The sequence below is a fragment of the Corylus avellana genome, chromosome ca7 (genome assembly GCF_901000735.1).
Source record: "Corylus avellana chromosome ca7, CavTom2PMs-1.0".
Classification (NCBI taxonomy): Eukaryota; Viridiplantae; Streptophyta; class Magnoliopsida; order Fagales; family Betulaceae; genus Corylus; species Corylus avellana.
Window position 1 is genome coordinate 8,295,259 of NC_081547.1, and position 19,534 is coordinate 8,314,792.

The following is a 19,534-nucleotide window of genomic DNA, read 5'->3' on the forward strand; positions in this document are numbered from 1 at the left end:
CTCCACCCTCACCGGCTCACGCTCTACCATCCTTCAGTCTCTGCTCCCATGCGTGTTACTACATGTGCCACTACGCCCCTCCTTTGGTCTCTTGTTTCAGATTCAGATCTGGACCTTAAAACAATTTGATCTTGATAGTTTTCTACCACACCGCACTAAGAGTCTCCTCCACTATTGTACATTTACCTCTCCCCAGCTCCCCTAAAAGCTAGACAAGAACTAAGTTCATACGAGTGTTATCTGTATGCACCCACAACATCCACCGAATGGCCAATACAACTTTGCTGGCTGCATTCTCATTCCCTCTTTCAACAAGGATTCCTGCCGGGGCAGCGGGTGGATTCTGTTGAGATTGGAATTTAATTTTGTCTATTTGTATTTGGATCCTAATATTTAGTGTTTTGTTGCGGTAATGTTTGCTGCACTTTGTTCTACTCATCTATAAAAAAAAAAAAATTAATATGCCTGCATCAACGTGGAAATCTACACAAGTGTAGGCTACATTGGGACTTAGTTAAGCTTAGGGCTTGGGAGCAACTGCATCCATTTTTCAGTCTCGTCTGCTTGAAATCATCGGCATATACATACATACATAGGTACAAAGATGTTATATATATGTGTGTATATTGATAGAGAGATCACATTATGAACGTCAAACCTTTAGTCATACCTTTCATATATTATTTTTCAATTTTTTTTTTTTTTTTCTTAAGTGGCATAATGTTTTTCCTTCTATTCAAGTCAAAAAGCCTCTTCCTCGAAAACATCCTAGTCCTTTGCTTTGAAGGCTCTATTAAGCAAGGCCATCTATTTGGACCCAGGTGAGTAGCAGTACATGTCAACCTCGTCTACCTTTACAACCATGCCCACTATAACACATTCAAGTATCTTTCTTAACTTCACTTCCATACTATCAAGGCCACTTTAACCGGTCTGAAATCCAACATCTTTATGCCATTGTTGTAATGTTATTTCAAAAAATTTCATGTCTAACCTTTTCATGCCCATCATATACAGATCGATAACCAGCTTCATTTCAGTGCGGCCTGAACACGTTGTTGATAACCTCCTTCAGATTCCTGCAGCCTATGACTTCCAATCCCTCAAAAACTTGAGATCCTAACGATTTCTCAGCTGATTTCGGAACAATACATTTTTTGTACCCCAGTTTCGCCACCGTGCCTACTCTTTTCTCCATTCTAGGTACCTAAGATATTGAAATGAAAAAGGTTTGAAGAGTCAAAAATCCCGTCTAAGCAAGAGAGAACAAATAAACAAGGCAAAAATTATAACACAAACATATGTTTGGTTGCAAAACTAGCAAATTTCTTATATTGTTATGCACAAGGCAGGATTATCTGCTTCAGCTAAAGTATGAACAACTAAAACATGAGGTCAACATGTAAACTTTGATTTCACATCTTTCAGAGGAATTCTAAACATCAATCAACAATGTTCTATAATGTCTCACAAAGGAACAATGTCCATGCTGAGAATTAGGTCCTTTGCCTAGGTCCAGGCTCACTAATATAGTAACATTAGAAAGGTTCCTTGGACTTTGCCCCATTTACTCAACTAAGAGGCTCACTAATAAAGCATTATCACTGCCTGAATTCATTTTTTAAGTTTCTTTTTCCCCCCAAAAGTAATAGCAGAGAAAAAAACAGGAAATGCCAGAGGATATACTTTGTACATAGAAAATTTAAAAAGGAAAGCAATAAGCACCAAAAGTAACAGTATCACAAATGAAATATAAACTTAGGAAACAGCTTCCATGACTGGAAAGAAAGATAATAAAAGAAATTGCATCAATCTGGCCCTTTGATAAACATCGAACATCTGCAATGCTGTTACAGAAACTCACTTGGATTTTACAAGATGTTACATGAATGTTAATACCAAAAACATGGAAGCATGTGCTTACCGTGCGAAGCTCACCACCAAGGCCAACTTCACCAATGAATGCAATACTGTTGGGAATAGGAAACTCCAAGAAACTGAAGACAAAAAACAGACAATCGCATGTTGTAAGTACATGCAAGGGGCTAGACAGACAAGAGAAGAAAGCAACAAATACTGCACGGGGAGGAAAAAAGAAAAGAAAAGAGCGAAATCTTTTCTTGCAAAGCTTGTGTTAGTGCTGAAGCATGTTAACATATGCATCAAAGGATGTTTAAGAAATGCTAAGAAATCTATCATAAATTACGTGAAATTGTATATTTAATTTAAAGATATAAAGCATAACCATTGTAAAAGGTTAATAAGGTGAACTAGATCATAAATCACGTGCCTGCTGCAAATTGCTGCCGCTACTGCAAGATCCCCAGCAGTCTCGGTCAAAGTCACCCCACTAACCACATTTAAAAAGACTGCCTATTGTGAAAAAAGAAGAAGATGAGTTGGATATAAATTAAAACAAGCACCATCCAACAACAAAAACCAATCAATTGAAATAGTAAACACACGTACCATGGAGTTATAACATATTTAATGAAATGAAGAAAAAAGATCAGTAACAGGCCAAAGAGATACGCTTAGATCAGTTAGATATAAATTAAAGCAAGCACCATCCAACAACAAAAACCAATCAATTGAAATAGTAAACACATGTACCATGGAGTTATAACATATTTAATGAAATGAAGAAAAAAGATCGACCAAAGAGATACACTTTTTTTAGTGATCGACAAATATCATTAAAAGCGTGAAAGCACCCACAAGTACACATGAAGTATACAAGATGAAGCATCTAACTAGAAGAAATAAAAAGACCAAGGAAATGACTAAATTGTTAAAGGAGAAGCATAAGCAATTGTCTAAAGACACAGTTATGAAGAAAAAAGACTTAATCTCCTCAAAAGTCCTCTCACGGTCCTCAAAAGCTTCTATCATTCATTTTCCTCCATAAACACCACAAAAGGCATGTATGCACAATCGTCCACACAACAGCACTCAACGCACTGCCGGTAGTCCACCAACAAGCATACAAGTCAACTACAAGTCTAAGGATAACCTAAGACAATTCAAAATGACTGAAAAAGGCAATCCAAATCGCATAAGCCACGTCACAATAAAAAAGGAAAAAGTCCATACACTCCCCATTCCTCATACACATGCAACATTTGTCCACCATAATGACGTGCCGCTTCCTAACAGACCAAATAGATACTTAAAATTGCTTAAAAAGATAACAAAATGAAATGTTTCATGTCACTAATTATCAATGATAAGTGATAACTATACCAGCTATTTACTGAAATATATCGTGCTCTAAATACAAAGCACCAAAGGATAATTACTATATAAAAATTGGGGAAAATATGTCACGATCCCCTTGTGCTGTGCATCAAATAATTTAAAAATCATGATGGTTTCCCTCATTTCCATGTCATGAAAACATTCTGAAGTTTTTACTTATTTTTACAAGTGAAAACCGCATTCCTGAAAGAACTTTAAAACATGATACAATTCAATGACAGAACCCAATATAAGCCACATAATTGTAGAGAAGAAAACTATATTAGGAAGCATTACTATTACTAAACATCAACTTACATTATCTTGAAGCTTTAGGCCAGCTTGCTTCATCAGAACCTGCAATTTAAAAAAACTCAAGATGGCAAGTTCACAATTGTGGACCACTTAAAAGGTAACCTTTTACGTTGTCTGCTAAGAAGTAAAATGTCATCTTGATGATTTAGTCCTACCAATCTAAAATAGTGATTATAAAGATAAAGTGACTGAAAATAATAATAATAATAAAGTGGGATGTCTGGTTGCTGAAAAATAAAGAGCAACATATATTTTAGAAAAAAAATAATAATAATAAGGAAAAAGGGATTGAGGACAACATTTGTTTACTCCAAATTTTAAAACATTCAAGAAAGCCAAAAAGCTGTCTCACAACTGAAAAAAGATCTTATTTCTCAGATTCGAAGTGATCGGAACTCCTACCACCTAAAATTTTAGCAGTATTGTTTTGCTGTCCTCTATCAAACTTAGGCTATTTTTTTTTTTCTTTTTTTGATAAATAAGTGATTTATTGAAAAGGACAGAAGGGTGCAATCCTAGTACACAGGAAGTATACAAAAAAAGACTCCACTAAAAGGAGAAAGAGGAACATAAAAATAAAAATTGAGACGGTGGCAAATTGAGGCACACTAAAAGCGTTGGCCCAATAGAACAGAGTTTGAATAAACAACTTGTTGAGCTCTTCCGTTGACCTTTCTTGATCTTCAAAACATCTTCCATTCTGATCTCGCCAAATAATCCACATTACGCACAGTGGTGCAATTCGCCATACCTCTTTAGCTGAAATATTACCTCGCTGACGCGCCAACAGGCTAATAATTCTACCATTCCTCTAGGCATGACCCATGTAACAGCAAAAGAATTTTTTATTTTTATTTTTGTTCAAGGAAGTTCTAAAAAGAATTACTAATAATAATCTATTTTATCAATCTCACAATCTCATAATATTCAACAGTCTCTCTGTCAAAGGACATAATTTTTTTTTTTTTATTAAGTAAAGCAAATTTATTTAGAAGCACAAGGAACGCAACATAAGAAGTATAGAAAGGACACCCAACAAGATCAAGAACAAGGAAAAAGGGCACAAAAATCTGCAAAGCTAGAGGCGTCAAAAAAGGCATTAACATAGATCCATTCAAAGAGAGATTTAAGTAAACAAAGTTGCAGATTCAAGCTCGTCTTCTTGCAATCCTCAAAACCTCGAGCATTCATTTCTCTCCTAATGCACCACATTAAACAAGGGATTCAAACGACATTAAGGTCATTCCGACTAGGTCCACTACCCGCCTCAACATAACCCACTCTACTCCAAACATTCTAAAGACAAAATTTCATAAGTCTCTCGCAATATCACAGTGAAGAAGTAGATGGTCAGGAGTTTCCCCACTCCTTTTGCACATACAACACAACACCAATCTATCACTATGATGTGCTACTTGCAGAGATTATTCATAGTGAGAATTTTCCATAAAGAACCTGTCCGTATGAAGAAAGGCACAATCAAGGGAGCCTTGGATCCCCATATGCTTACTCTTCCAAGGGAAAGAGCAGTCAAAGTTGGGGAGGAGAACTTTGTAAAAAGTTTTGACCTCAAAAATATCGTTTTTGGAAGGAACCCAACAAGATTTGTCTTCATCTCCCAACTCCTAGCAACATATAAAGCATTGAGAAAGTAAGATATAGTATCCACCTCCCAATCATGCACCAATCTAATGAAGCTCATGTCCCGATGCACCTTGTTATTGTGAGCAAACATATGATCAGCCACTAGCATCCTTATCTCTTGCAATGCAAAAAAGCTTCAGAATGGACTCATTCAAAGGATGATCCCCACACCAAGTGTCATGCCAAAACCGGGTCCGAGATCCATCACACACCTCGACAGCAACAAACCTAAAGAAAGTATCCCAACCCCTCCTAAAATGTTTCCAAAGACTCACCCCCATAAGGCATAGAAACAGCTTTAGAGCACTATTCAGCTGCTAAACTTCCATATTTTTTACCTACGATCTATCGGCGAAAGGCCTCTCTCCTACAGCATATCTCCAAAGCCACTTTCCCAACATAGCCTTATTGGAAGTAAGCAAGCTCCTAATCCCCAAACCTCCAAGACTAAGGGGAGTACAAACCTTCTTCCAATTAACAAGATGGAACTTGAGCTCGTTATTTATTATTATTTTTTAGATAAGTAATGTTGCATATCAAAAGCACAAAAGGGCGCAACCCTAGCACACAGGAAGTATACACGAGAACATTGAAAAAACACCAAGAAAAAAAAAAAAAAAGGCCCAACAAACACCCCAAAGCGACACCCACAAACCAAAACCCCTCAAAACCCACGTAGAGCGCTACAACACGAGTCTTGCCCTTCCTCCGCCGAGAGGACGCGCTTGCAATGCCATAGTTAATGGAGCTTTCTCAATTTAGGAGCTCTCTTCTACCTCTAGTCTTAGGACGCGTAACCTTCACCTCCCCATGAAAATCCTCTTCAATAGCATCCAAGAGCGTCAACGGTAGATCCACATCCTCATCATAACCCATCACCCAATCCAGTGGCATGGCGGGGAAAAAACACCCAAAGGGTAAGTTAGTCACCATCCTCCTCATCCCAAACCTCATCTCCATGGTCCCACTCAACAATCTCCCCGGACGGACCAAAACATAACTTGAGCTTGTTATTCAAGCCACCCCACAAGAAATCCCTTTGCAAATTTTCTATCAGATTAGAAACCCTGACCGGGATGGGGAAGAGGAAAAGGAAATATGTAGGCAAGTTGGAATGTGTGCTCTTCATCAACGTTAACCAACTGCCCTTTGAAAGGTAAAGTCCTTTCCACCCCACTAATCTTCTCTCCATATTCTCAACAATTGTATCCCAAATAAATTTACCCTTGAAAGGAGCACCTACAAAGAGGCCCAAGTAATTCAGGGGCAAAGACGAAACCCTACAACCCAGAATACAAGCCAAGGCAGCCACATTCGACACTACCAATTAGAAACAACTCAAATTTAGCCAAGTTAATCTTCAGCCATGGTATGGCTTTAAAGCAAAGTCGAACACATCTCAGATACAGAAGATTATTCGAAGCTACCCCATAGAAAATAAGGGTATCATTATCGTTTGCAAAAAGAAGATGAGAGGCGGCTAGTGTATCGTCATTCCTGGCCCCCACCAAAAAGCCAAACATACAATCCCCAATCACATCAACGGCCATCATTCTACTCAGCGCTTCCATAATAATCACAAAAAGGAATGGGGGTAAGGAGGATTTCCCTACCTCAGACCATGAAAGCTACTAAAGAAACCATCGGGAGTACTATTAATCAGGATAGAGAACCAAATAGTGGAAATGCAGCGCTCAATCCAACTTTGCCATTTCTCCCCAAAACTATATCTTCTTAACATGTATAGCAAAAAATCCCCGCTGACATGGTCATAAGCTTTTTCTAACTCCAAATTTACCTAACATTCCCCAGCTCAACCGATTTGAGATGACTATCTATGCATTCATTGGCAAGAAGAATAGAATTTAGAATTTGACGATCTCTGATAAAAGCATTTTGAGTCTTTGAGATGATACACACCAGAACAAACTTCACTTTATTAGTCAATACCTTTGCAATAATCTTATAAATGCCACTAATCAAGTTCATAGGGTGAAAGTCTTTTAATCTCAACAACCCCTACTTTTTTAGGAATAAATGAAATGAAGGCCACATTAAAACTTCAAACAAATTTGCCACATTCATGGAACTCAAGGAACACCTTCATAACATCTTCTTTGATAACATACCAGCAAGACTATAAGAAAATCATAGAAAAACTATATGGACCCAGTGCCCTATCTCATTCAACTCTTTTACCACTTCAAAGACCTCCCTTTCCTCGGAAGCATGCTCCACCCAAATAGAAAGGAAGACCATCCAAACTTGGCCGCCAGTTTTCATTCTCGGTAAAGAGCAAAGAAAACAATTTCACTATATGCTCCTTAATCTCAACCAAACTAGAAGAGATGTCACCATTGATAACCAAATTCTCTATCTAGTTATATTAGAGTTAGCCACCCAATGAAAGAACTTGGTACTTTTATCCCCCTCTCTTAACCACAACGCACTCAACTTTTGCCTCTAGCTCACCTCCTCCAAAAGAGTCATCTTCTCCAGTTCAATGTAGCCTCATCCTTCCCTACTTTCTCCTCACTAGAAAGCGGTCTTTGTTCTTCAATTCCATATATCCCCTTAAATCATCAAGAAGGGCCCTTTTATTCTTTTCCACATTACCAAACTCTATATCATTCCACGTTTTTAAATAAGTTCTTAGAGCTTTTAGTTTTTGGGGCAAAACGAAGGCAGGTCAGCCATGAAACAATAGGAGAACCACCAGTGCCCCACCTTCACCACTAAACCGTTTGCTTTTAGCCACATGTTTTCAAATTTAAAATAACCTCTAACAGTGGCCAGAATCAAGAAGAATGAGGAAGTGATCTGAGAGAACTCTGGGTAATCAACTATGGACTACGTTCAGGAAATGATCCTCCCATTCAGGAGAGATGAGAAATCTATCGATTCTAGATCATGAAGGCGAATTCCCGATTATTAGACCATGAGAAATTCCTACCTTGGAGGGGGATATCCATAAGGCCCTAATCAAAGATAAAATCCAAGAACACATTCATACTGAAAGAAAAGCTAGTCTCTACTTATAGCTCACTAGGGAAGCGAGTCACATTAAAGTCACCGCCAATGCACCAAAGCAAATTCCACCAACTAATCAAATCTGCCAGCTCCTCCAATAACAGTCTATGCTCAACATCTCAATTAGGGCCATAGACACTAGCAATGCCCACTCAAACTGGTCACTAGCACTTTTGAATTTACATGCCACCGTATAATTTTTTTTTTTTTTGATAAGTACATGCCACCGTATAATTATCCACACATTCTTCAATTTTTTCCACAACTCTCTTATCCCATATCACTAAGATACGATTCAGCGGGTCCAATTTATTCTCCTGTAACATCACCATAGCAGCCTTCCACATCCTGGGGAGATTTCTAATACGCATATGTTTATTCACTTCATGCTATCCTCTCCCATTCAAAGAAATGATTTTTGGCTTCATAAAGCAATAGAAAACACCCACCCTCTTCTACCACAAGACTTAGACAAAGAACCTTTATAGGCATAATTAATGGAGCAACCTAGCCTTTTCAATTCTCTGCTACCTCCAGGAGTCAACTAAGAAGATCTAGAAAAAGAGCACTTACTCATAACATCCTTGCTACAATTGGCTTCAATAGACGCGAACAGGGCACGATCTTCTTTTCAAATTTAGGCGAAATTATTATTATTATTATTATTATTTTCATTTGGGCCTCCAAACAATCAACGTCAAGCATTGAACTACCAACATTTGGCAAAGAAGTTCCTCTGTCAATGTCAAATGTTAAAATGGATGGAAAAGTGGTCACGTGTGCTAAATGCAGCTACTAGGTTTGATCTAATCCTTGTGATAACATGAATCATAGGAACAAAGCAGAACCAGCCAAAGCACTAGTTCCATGTACTAACACAGCAGGATGACAATGAGCATTTGAAAACTACAATTCGACAAGGTGGTTTTTACAACTCACAGGACATGACAAAGATTATTTAATGTAATTATTACTCAATATCCAATGAACTTCTGGGAAATATAGAAAGGAAAAGGCATAGAGAACAAAATCGTAATGATTACATGAGCACGATATGTTACAAGAACATACAGCATATTACTTACAGCAATAATCATGTCAGCTCTGCTTGCTTGAATGCCATTAACTTGCCTTGAAGTCGTCGACCCTGATGCACATAATGCCTACACAGAAATTCAAAAGTCAAAGTGCTTTTTAGACAAGAAAATGGAGTAGATGCCAAGCAATTAGGAGCCAAGAAAATTCACTCTTCGTAATTCTCAATATGCTTCGGAATGTTTTGGAATGTTCCCACCTATCTAATGTGGTAATAATCATGGACCTCCTGGAGGTTCACTGAAAGCACCACCATCTGGTTTAGTATTTACAAGACGATGGACCTAATATTGTAACAAAAGAAAAGGCTAATGCGATGTAAACCATAGATCATTCACTAACCATGACAAAAATACGGTTGCTCCAAGACAACCCCACAAAAACACCAAAATCCCTAAAACCCAAAACCCACATAATGCTCATTGCTAAAAAACATGAGCCTTGCCTTTCCCACACCTAGAGGACGCGCTTGTAGTTTCATAATTTATGGAGCATTCTAAGTTCAAAAGCTGATATGAACTCAAAACTCCTGCTTCAGAAGGAAAGAACATCAAAGGGCCTTCACACCATACTACTATTCTCTATCCAAAATCACATCTAGAATAAGGAATATCATCAATTTACCATAGTCAATAGTTTTGAAGCATCAACAGCATAAGGTATTAGTCTAAGGACTGTAACATGTATTCCCTATGGCAACAATAAAAACTGAGGAATTTGGCAGGCATCATACTGCAGCAAACTTTTAAGCCAAATTTCCCTTAAAAACCAGGAGAATTTTCATATATAACTCTGGCATCAATAATCCAGACAAGCAAAAGAAATCTTAATCCCCCAGTACAATTATCAGTCAATCTCATTACACTTTCCCGATTCCTAAAAAAAGGAAGTATTCCCATAACACACTTGAAGTTAGATAATTTTATCATAGTCATGATTTCACAGAAACATGTGGAAACAATGCAAGATGCAAGGATTACAAAAAGTACCAAAAGTAAAGAAAACTACCTGAATTTCAATAAGGAAAGCTCGAGATCCATCCATAATTACAGCAACAGCTAGTCCAGCTAAAAATTCTGAATCTGTGCATTGCTCACTTAAAAACATCTCACTGGGGTTTGAAACAGCTTGCAGCCCTGATTGTGACATTTCCAATACTCCAAGCTGGCAGCAAGAATTAATCCTATCATCAATACAGACTAAGCAATATTTCCAGTTGCATTCCATAAGGAGTAAGAAACTCCAATCATGTAAGTCCCCCATTCATTTTGTTGATAGATACCATTCCTTAAAATGCTGAAATCATATGCGTCCTCTAGCTCCTACCCTAAAACGCTTCAGGGCTCAAAAGATACATATAATTACCAGAGTAATATCAGCACTACACTGGAAAATAAGACTTCATCGAGAAAAAGCTTATCCTGCATTTGGACTTACTCAGAGATTTGAAAGGAAATGAATTTAAGGTAACACTTCATTTTTTTTCACTGTGTCAACATTTTCTTTTTCATCAAAATGCTACAGCATGGAAGATGATCTAGAAAGCTTAAACAAAAAAGACTGAACAAAGATCAGTTTTTCAATGAATATCAATAAACTAGGGGCAAAATTTAGTCAGTTAAAAAATAGAACACCAGATCACTTGTTGAGTGGGTCAGTTGGTGTAGCCATGGGCAGACAAGAAAGTACAACTAAAATTCGAAACGAATACCTTCAGACATTAAAATTTAAATTAATACAGTTGTCATAACAATCATCACTACCAAAACTACCAACCGAAATAGGCTGAGGAATGAAAGACAATATGATCATTAAGTTAATGCTTGATTGTTCTGCATGCAATTTATGAGGGCAACTCAAGCATTGTTTTGAAACTTCAACAGAGAGAATTTAACAAGTGTACAATGATATAGGATGTATATAATTTAAAATAAAAATCGCAGCGATGGCATCTATCAATGATATACCTCATCAGTGGACCCAAAACGATTCTTCACAGATCGAAGCAAACGATGAGATGAACACTTCTCCCCCTAAACATTTATATACAAATATAAGTAGTCAATTTCTGACATCATAACCATATTTAGTGCATTCATCAAAGTCGGAAGCTCCAGCTCATCATGAAATCCACTGATTGCATGAAGCTAGCTAAGTAATTTACTAACACATATGCAAGACATTAAAAACACTCAGCTGAGAATAAAACAAAATTCCCAGTACAAGGAATATTTTATCCCCAACTAACTTAACAAAGTCTAAGACACTGAATGGCTGAGGTTCTAATTTAATATATGCAGTATACAAAGGATCCAAAAATAGACTCTATGCAGATAAAAGAACGAAAAAAAAGCAGACTATAACATGACCAAGTACCAAATTGACCAACTATCCAGAATAGAGAAGGCAATAAGGTACCAACTTCCATATATAAAACAACATCAACAATGTGCTCCAATATACGAGGCCCTGCTATTTCTCCTGACTTTGTCACGTGTCCAATCTGAAAAACACAAAAGGAGAGCAAAAGCAAAAGAGCATTATTCAATTATCATGGAAGTTGAAAAGTTGAAATTGATAGACAATATCTGAAGAAAGACCTATAGATCAGTCTATTGATATACAAATTATAATCAGCTGATCATACTGAAAAAAGTTATGCTTAAATGTAGGGCTGACAAAACAAGTTAATGTGTCGGGTTCGTGTCAACCCGGTTAACCAGACAACCTGTTTATGTCAATCCGAACACGACACGTTAAATTAACGAGTAACACGACACGTGACCCGTTTAGTAAACGTGTCATTTTGGGTTGCCACAACACAACCCGACCCGATGGCACAACACAACCCACGAGACACGTTTGGTTAACGTGTCATTCTGGGTTGAAACGACCTGACACGATCCAGCCCTCTGATTCAATGGAAGTTGCCTCAACCCAGCCCCCTGATTCTGAACGTTCCACTGCTTATATGTCTCGGGCTCTCAAACCTCTTCATCACCCCTTCACACGCAATGGTATTTAAAACCTCTTTACCATATATCTCTTGCTCAAACACCATCCTGTCCTCATCTTCACGGCCTGCATTGGATTCAAACATATCAAACACTGCAGAGACGTAGTATAATGCCTCTCGGAACTGTGAAATAAAATATGTGGAAATGTAGGATCCGTTAATGATCCTATGGATGAAAACATCTGGATTGATCCTCTTGATCAACTTCAAAACAGTGTCCTTGGGGCTGCTCGATACCACCGTCTCATGAAGTAGATACCTAAACAGGTATAAACAGTCGACAACGACCATCTCATCTCTGAAAATCTTGAGGTCTTTGAATTGGAGAAAAAGAGGCAAAAGGCAGCTGTGAAGATGGAGGAGGGAGAGAGAGAGAGAGAGAGAGAGAGAGAGATCAGAGATTGAGAGACGGAGAGAGGGAGTTTGAGAGAGAGAGGTAGGTTAAACTTAAACTTTTCTTTAAAAAAATTATATAAATGGTTCAACCCGCGAACCCCGTGTGACACGTTTTTAAACGGGTCAAAAATAGGTTGACCTGTTTATGACCCGAACCCATTTAACCTAAACCCAAACCCTAAAACTACGTGTCAGGTTCACGAGTCCTGGGTTAAAATGCCAGCCATACTTAAATGCATGCGCTGAAGTAAAGAGGAAAAAAAAAGTTTGTCAAATTAGTAAATTATCACTCGTCACAAAAGCTTAAGTTGATAGGAATAAGTAAATTTAATCATTTAATCAATACTTTAATACTTCCCCTTACGTGTTGGCTCAAACTCCCTTTTAATAGGTGAAACCAACACGTGAAATATTTAATTTAAATGGATGGTGAATTGACAGAGTTAGGATTCGAACTCGAGACCTATGGCTCCGATACTATGTTAAATCACTTCTTATCCCAAAAACTTAAGCTGACGTAAATAGGTAAATTTAATCATTTCAATATTTTACAAAGTTAAACGCTTGAGAAATTACACAAATTCCTCTCATAAGGAAACTTAGGGCGGCAAATCAAACTTGCATCATACTACGGGACATAGGAGCAAATAACCAGCAAGAGAAAGTCACAGAACAAGAGAATCATGAAACAATTCCAATCATGTAGTGAAGATTGACGATTAAAACTATCTTCTTACTTTGGCAACTAATAAAAGTTCAAATTCAAACAGAAAAACAAAATCATTGCCACCCACATGTGACAAACCACCAAATATTGAAGCAAAAATGACCGACTAATCATTTGCCAAAGCCAACATCTATTTGAGCCATTAGCTTCCAAATTACAGTCCATTATCAAGCACTTATCCTTCAAAACAACCATAAATATTGCGACTTTTGAAGAAACGGGAGTCGTGCAAAAAACGTTTATCTCCCAGCTGCTGGCAGAATGCAAGTTAAAATTTTGGGTTCCCTTCACATTTTAGAGAATTGAAAGGCACAGAACTACTATGGACCCAGGACCCATATTAAATCAAACAGCATTAATTGGAATAAATCCCATTCTTCAGCAAACGTAAATCAGGTAACAAAATCTGAAACTTGATTAGATTTTGGACAATGTATCCTCACCAAAAGAACGGGGATGTCAGTCTTCTTTGCAAAACGTAGCAAGGCTGATGTGCATTCCTTCACCTGAACGGATCAGAGTAGTATCAGCACAGAGCTTATGTACAGTCCAGAAACCACCATATAACATCACCACAAGTAATATCTGGTACACAATCAATGCACTTCAAAAGTTATATTCTGGTGCACAAGTAAGCCTTTATCTTCACAAACTGGGAACATATGAGCATATAAAAGAAACCATTTTTAGATAGAAAGTCTTTTGAGTTGCCAACAATGTGAAAGATAGATTATGAGTTTAAATGCAAAGCAGAAGTACTTCTCAAGTAAGCATTACCAATTAGACAAAAGATATTCAAACAAAAAGACTTAAGAACTATGCCATGGTAGTTATCACCCTGAAAGAATCAAAACAGAAGCAGCCCAAAAAGTTAAAACATCTTGAGCTAAAACTGTATCTTTTTATTCTGGAAGGGTATAAAGAGCAAAAATTCTAACCTGTGAGACGCCTCCAGCACTTCCAATCACTCCTTTTAAATAAACTGTTTGAATTGAGTCAACAATTAGAACCCGAGGGGAGAGAGGCTGAAGTTTGGCTAAAATGTCCTGAAAGAAGGCAAAAACACCACTTATTTTAGGCTACATCCACCAAAGTCTCAGATCTTGACCACCAGTATTTTCATACTTCAAAAAACATTTGACAACTATTTACTACAAGCAGTTCCTAAACATCACATGCTAGACATAAAGCACCATAACTTAACACAACATGACTATTTACTGTGCACCAATTTCTTCTTTAAACATTCACCACGTATCAATAACAGTATGTACTGGACTTTGTAATTCGTCTTATCTTTTTTCTGCAACATGATGCTCATAACTGACTTCCATGGTATGCCACCTAATTACCAAAGGAGAAATCCAACATAGGTTTTGAAATTTAAAGTACAAGAGGGATTTGTGACAAAGTACAATTCCATAAAAACAAAAACTAATGATGGCCCGGCCCAAGATACAAACCATGATGGAAATTAGAGGAAAAGAACCAGAGACATAACACACCCCTAACAAGCAGGCACATCAACATGTGACTAAGAGATATTATCATAAAATAATTTTCAACAAAGACATGATTCAAATCAAAATTGAGTCATAGAAAAGTGAAATCATAAAAATGAGCTGAGTAAGAGAACAAGATAGCTTAAATGAAAAAGAAAAAAGAAAAAAAAAAAATCATAAGAATAAATGAATAATAACTGGTAAGTCCCAAATCATGCACCTCAACATCAGTACTAGAATATAAGAAAAGTTCATCTGTTCCAATCGTCAACCGGTCAGCTCTGTTTCCAATTTGCTCAACACTCTGCCACAAGGAAGAAACAATAGTGAAGTTACACACAAGCTATATAGTAAGGTCCAAGGAAAGTGAAATGGTGTCTATGCAAACATGGTCTCACAAATTCCACTTTCTAACACCACTAAGTTGAAGATGTGCTTCCGCTTAGAGTCCACCTCACAGGCTTATGTAAGATATTCCAGATCACAAAAACTTAAGCTCCATTTCAGAAGCATTCTAAACCATATTCCCCAATTAATGGAGTATTAGTTAAAACATTAGTTAAGAATTTACCTTATATCATCTAGTATTCAGCAGAACAAAGTTTCCCAGTAAAATAATACAATAAAACTGAATAGCATTAAAATTAACATAAAAAGTGAAAAATAAATAAATAAAGTAGTCTTACAAACTAGTTTGGTTTCATTTTGCATGTACTTTTTTACCTAACTAAAAAAAGAAATGGATATGCCTAAGAAGAATTAGAAAGCAGAAAATGACCTCTTCACCAGAAACATACACAACGGGTGCTGGTCGACTAAGACTATGCCCTTCAGCTATTAATGCAGCAATCTTCCAATCAAAAGTACGAAATGAAATCAGAACAGAATTATTAATAGATAAAATTACAAGAAGTTGTAGAAATGTCAAGATCCTTAGCAATTTTATGAAAGAAAGGTCATATGTATGCCAACAATGTTCATGGCAAAATCTGATCCAAAAAATTTATACCTGCAATAATAGTGTACTCTTGCCAACACCAGGATCGCCACCAACTAAAACCAAAGAACCTTCAAAAACCAAAAAAAATAAAAAATAAAACTTAAATAAGCATTGAACTTCTATTTCACATGGAGCAAGAACTTGAAAGTAAGAACTAAAATTATTCAAAAGACTTGACAATGACATAATTTATCACAGGCCAGAAAATAGCAGAGCAGGATTCAATTTGCTGGACAAAAAACCAAGGCAGAGGCTTGCAAATAAATTGTTCTTTTAAACATAAGGTTGAATGTCATCAGCAATAACTTAGATTTGAGACAACAAAAACAAGAACTAGTTGAAAGTCATTTCCTTATAATTCAACACTAACACTAGCCATCAGATAGCACTCATATAAAGCAAAAGACAAGGTCAATGCAAGAATAGATCTTCCCGTTCAGAAACTAAAAGAAGTGGTGATGTATGAACTGGACATTAAGATGAGAGAAAGGAAGTTCTTTATTCTATTTTTCAGGATTGAGCATATATCTTTTTTATTTTTTTATTTTTTATTTTTTGAGGCAGCAACCAGAGCAGCTGGTCACTGAGCTACAGAGAGACATATAAGAACCATAAGTTGCACAATATTTCATTATCAGCGAGCCAAATACCATAACCTGCGAGCAATGCCAAACATGAGTTCTCGCTTTTAGAAATGAACAGCCCAATATTTCCCAAGGTTTCTAATTATAGTCTCAGAAATAGAGAGGAAAATTGTAACTAACAAATTACAGATAATTGATCTTTGATAATAGAAAGTTAGAAACAGTATATGTGGAACTCCAACGGACCGACTTTTAAGACTGCAACTGGACTTCTAATTTGAAGCTCTCATACCTTTTGTTTTTTCTTTTATAGGTAATATCAAGAAAGCATTATAACAAGCGTAGGCGCCCCCAAACATACAGGAAGTATACAAAAGGGACAAAAAAGGAAAAAAATAAATAAATAAAAAATAAAAAACATGGAGAAGAACCCGTAGAACCCAACACCAACAAGAACACAGCAACTACCAAACTAACCCACAACCCCACAAGGACCAAACCAAAAACCCTCCCACCCGATACCCAAAAGGGAATCCAGCACTACCGCTCGTGAGCCTTGCCTTTCCTTCGCCGATTGGATGTGTATGTATCGCCATAATTAACGGAGCTCTTCAAATTGAACAACTCCCTATTGCCTTTAGACTAAGGCCGAGCAACCTTAACTTCCCGATGAAGGTCCTCTTCAACGGCATTCAACAGCGCCAAAGTCGGGTCCTCATCTTCGTCACTATATATCCAATCTAGAAGGTCACTATATATCCAATCAACAGCCATTTAGCTGCCAAATAAGCTACATCTAGATTCATAGCATTTCTTCTTTGATTTCAGGCTGTCCATGCCATTGATTAGCTTAATTAAAACTATTCTAGCAATCAAATTTGGCCGCAAACAATTATTCCACTTACAGAATTAACCTGAACTCCAAAACAGAGGTGTCCACAGTGACGAATCAATTTAACTCAAAGACAATTGATTAATTCTTTTTTTTAAAAAAAAAAAAAAATTATCTTCACTTGATAAACGCAATGGGATGATTACTTCATATACTAGGCTATTGAATACCATAAACCCTAAAACCGAACACCACACAAGGAAACGAAAAACAAGAAACCTTTCAAGAAGATCAATTGACGCCATTCAATTTGAATACTATCTCATAAATATAAAAATTAGCAATCATATCCACTAGAGCAGACAAAGCATGTCTATCAAATGTCACGATGTCAACAATCAACAATCTGCTTCTGACAGCTTTTAGCTTCATCTCACTCAAAGAAAGGTGGGCAACAATAGCAACAATCTCAAAGTCATTGAACTAAAAAAAAAAGTAACAATTGTAATGAAAGGTTAAATTGAAACAAACCTGGTACAAGACCACCACCGAGCACCCTAGAGACTTCATTCCCGAAGGGTCCATACCTAAATATCAATCACACTAAACAAAATGACACATCTCTAAGCTAACATTACAAAACAAGTGCTAACGAAATTGTTTTGCAATAGTTGATCGTCTAATTCATCCCAAAGGAGACCACAATTTCTCGGAAAATGAAACACTTTCTTAGCAACCAAACCGAGCTTACAAAGGAATTCGCCAATCCGGCCGACTGACCCCTCGGCTCACATCCGTCAACCGCAACGGCCGCACCTCTCCGGCATGCTGCGGGAGCCACGAACCCGACGCAGCCTCCGAGACCGAGACCGACGAATTCCCTTCGGAAAACCGCACCATCGTGCCAACGGCGTTGCACTCGCGGCACGAGCCCCACCACTGGCCGTCGGAGTGCCCGCACTCGTTGCATACCCAGCTAAATTTGCCCTTCCCTTTCTTCTTATTCCTCACTACGTCCCCCACCCCATCATTCTGCCTCTTCGCACCCTCATTCCCATCGCTACTGCTACTCACTGTCTGGCTGGGAAGCCTCCCCGGGGCGCGACCGTAAATACTCCAACCCTGTGGCGTGGTTTTGGAAGGTTCGTTATGGGCGGGGCTTCTGGATGGTTCAGCGCAGCGGAGAGGTAAAGCGGAGTGTAGGTAGCGAGAGAATCGAGGAATTGAGAGGGATTTGGGACCGGAGAGATTGAGGAGGTGCCTGTGGGCGTAGAAGATTCGCAGAGCTCTCATGTCTAAGACCTGCATGCGAGAGAGAAAGAGAGAGTGTGTGTATGTAAGGTTTCTGTTTCTCTAGGGTTGAAAACACGAGAACGCGCGAATTTCAAAACAGTGAATATTTCTCTAGGAGTCTCCGCTGGTCTGGTGTGCTTTACAGTCTTACAGTACGGAGATGATTTTAGTCCAAAATTAAATTAAATTATTACTCAATCTAAGGCTCTGATAGGAATTTTTAAAAAATTATGTTTTTGAAATGGTTATATTTTAAAATCGCAAATGTGTTTAGGGTGTGTTTGAAAGTGCGTTTTTTAAAAAATAATTTGTGATTTTAAACTAAATCGTAATTAATAAAACATATTAAAAAATATTTTTTATTAAATATTTGCTATGCGAAATCATAATTTGATCTAAATTTACTCTTTTTCAAATAAGCACTCCTTAAGGTTTTTTTTTTTTTTTTTAAGCGAAGCACCCCTAGTTTGCTTATAAAATTCGCATATTTTTTTATTTTAAATTAAATATTTTTTAAACTGCAATACTAAATATACATTTTGCAATATCTTTTAAAAATACAAATTATTCTTACAAAATCGTAATCTAAACACATTTTAAAAAGTATAATTATTTTGTTATACTTCTTTCGAAAAAAATTCACCCAAACTAACATCCAATTCCAATATTTTTCCAAACTTTAGACTGGATGGTGATCTTTTCAAACTATTAAAAATTGCACACTAACACAAAAATTGTCCCAAATAAACAAAATAAACAAAAATATTCTTATAAATATGAAAGAAAAAACAAAAAATAAAAAATAAAACAAAACACAAAAACAGGAAGTAATGTTGAAGATGAACCAAGTACTCTGAAGTAGA

The 19,534-nt window shown here is 37.1% G+C and overlaps 1 protein-coding gene across 2 annotated transcripts; it reads right to left on the reverse strand.

Moving 5' to 3' along the window:
* Positions 1 to 753: 753 nt before the first annotated feature.
* LOC132186454 (uncharacterized) lies at positions 754 to 18,783 on the reverse strand. Of its 2 annotated transcripts, XM_059600429.1 has the most exons (15): positions 18,130 to 18,783; positions 17,910 to 17,965; positions 15,972 to 16,030; positions 15,741 to 15,812; positions 15,183 to 15,266; positions 14,399 to 14,506; positions 13,904 to 13,966; positions 11,744 to 11,824; positions 11,289 to 11,354; positions 10,330 to 10,485; positions 9,312 to 9,389; positions 3,556 to 3,594; positions 2,291 to 2,373; positions 1,925 to 1,997; positions 754 to 1,207 (listed from the first exon to the last, which is right to left on the reverse strand). In XM_059600429.1, the coding sequence occupies exons 1-15, from the start codon at positions 18,684 to 18,686 to the stop codon at positions 1,037 to 1,039; spliced, it is 1,746 nt and encodes a 581-aa protein (XP_059456412.1). In that variant the 5' UTR covers positions 18,687 to 18,783; the 3' UTR covers positions 754 to 1,036. The 2 variants fall into 2 exon arrangements, with proteins under 2 accessions (XP_059456412.1, XP_059456413.1); XM_059600430.1 differs by lacking the exon at positions 15,741 to 15,812.
* Positions 18,784 to 19,534: the final 751 nt, after the last annotated feature.

What these genes read in the sequence shown, in the direction of transcription:
- LOC132186454 (XM_059600429.1), bottom strand. Translation starts at nt 18,686, where the DNA reads ATGCAGGTCTTAGACATGAGAGCTCTGCGAATCTTCTACGCCCACAGG. An exon ending in CCGGATTGGCGAATTCCTTT is followed by an intron (nt 17,966 to 18,129) that starts GTAAGCTCGGTT and finishes ATTGATATTTAG; the next exon opens with GTATGGACCCTTCGGGAATG. An exon ending in GAGCTGACATGATTATTGCT is followed by an intron (nt 3,595 to 9,311) that starts GTAAGTAATATG and finishes TTTAAATTGCAG; the next exon opens with GTTCTGATGAAGCAAGCTGG.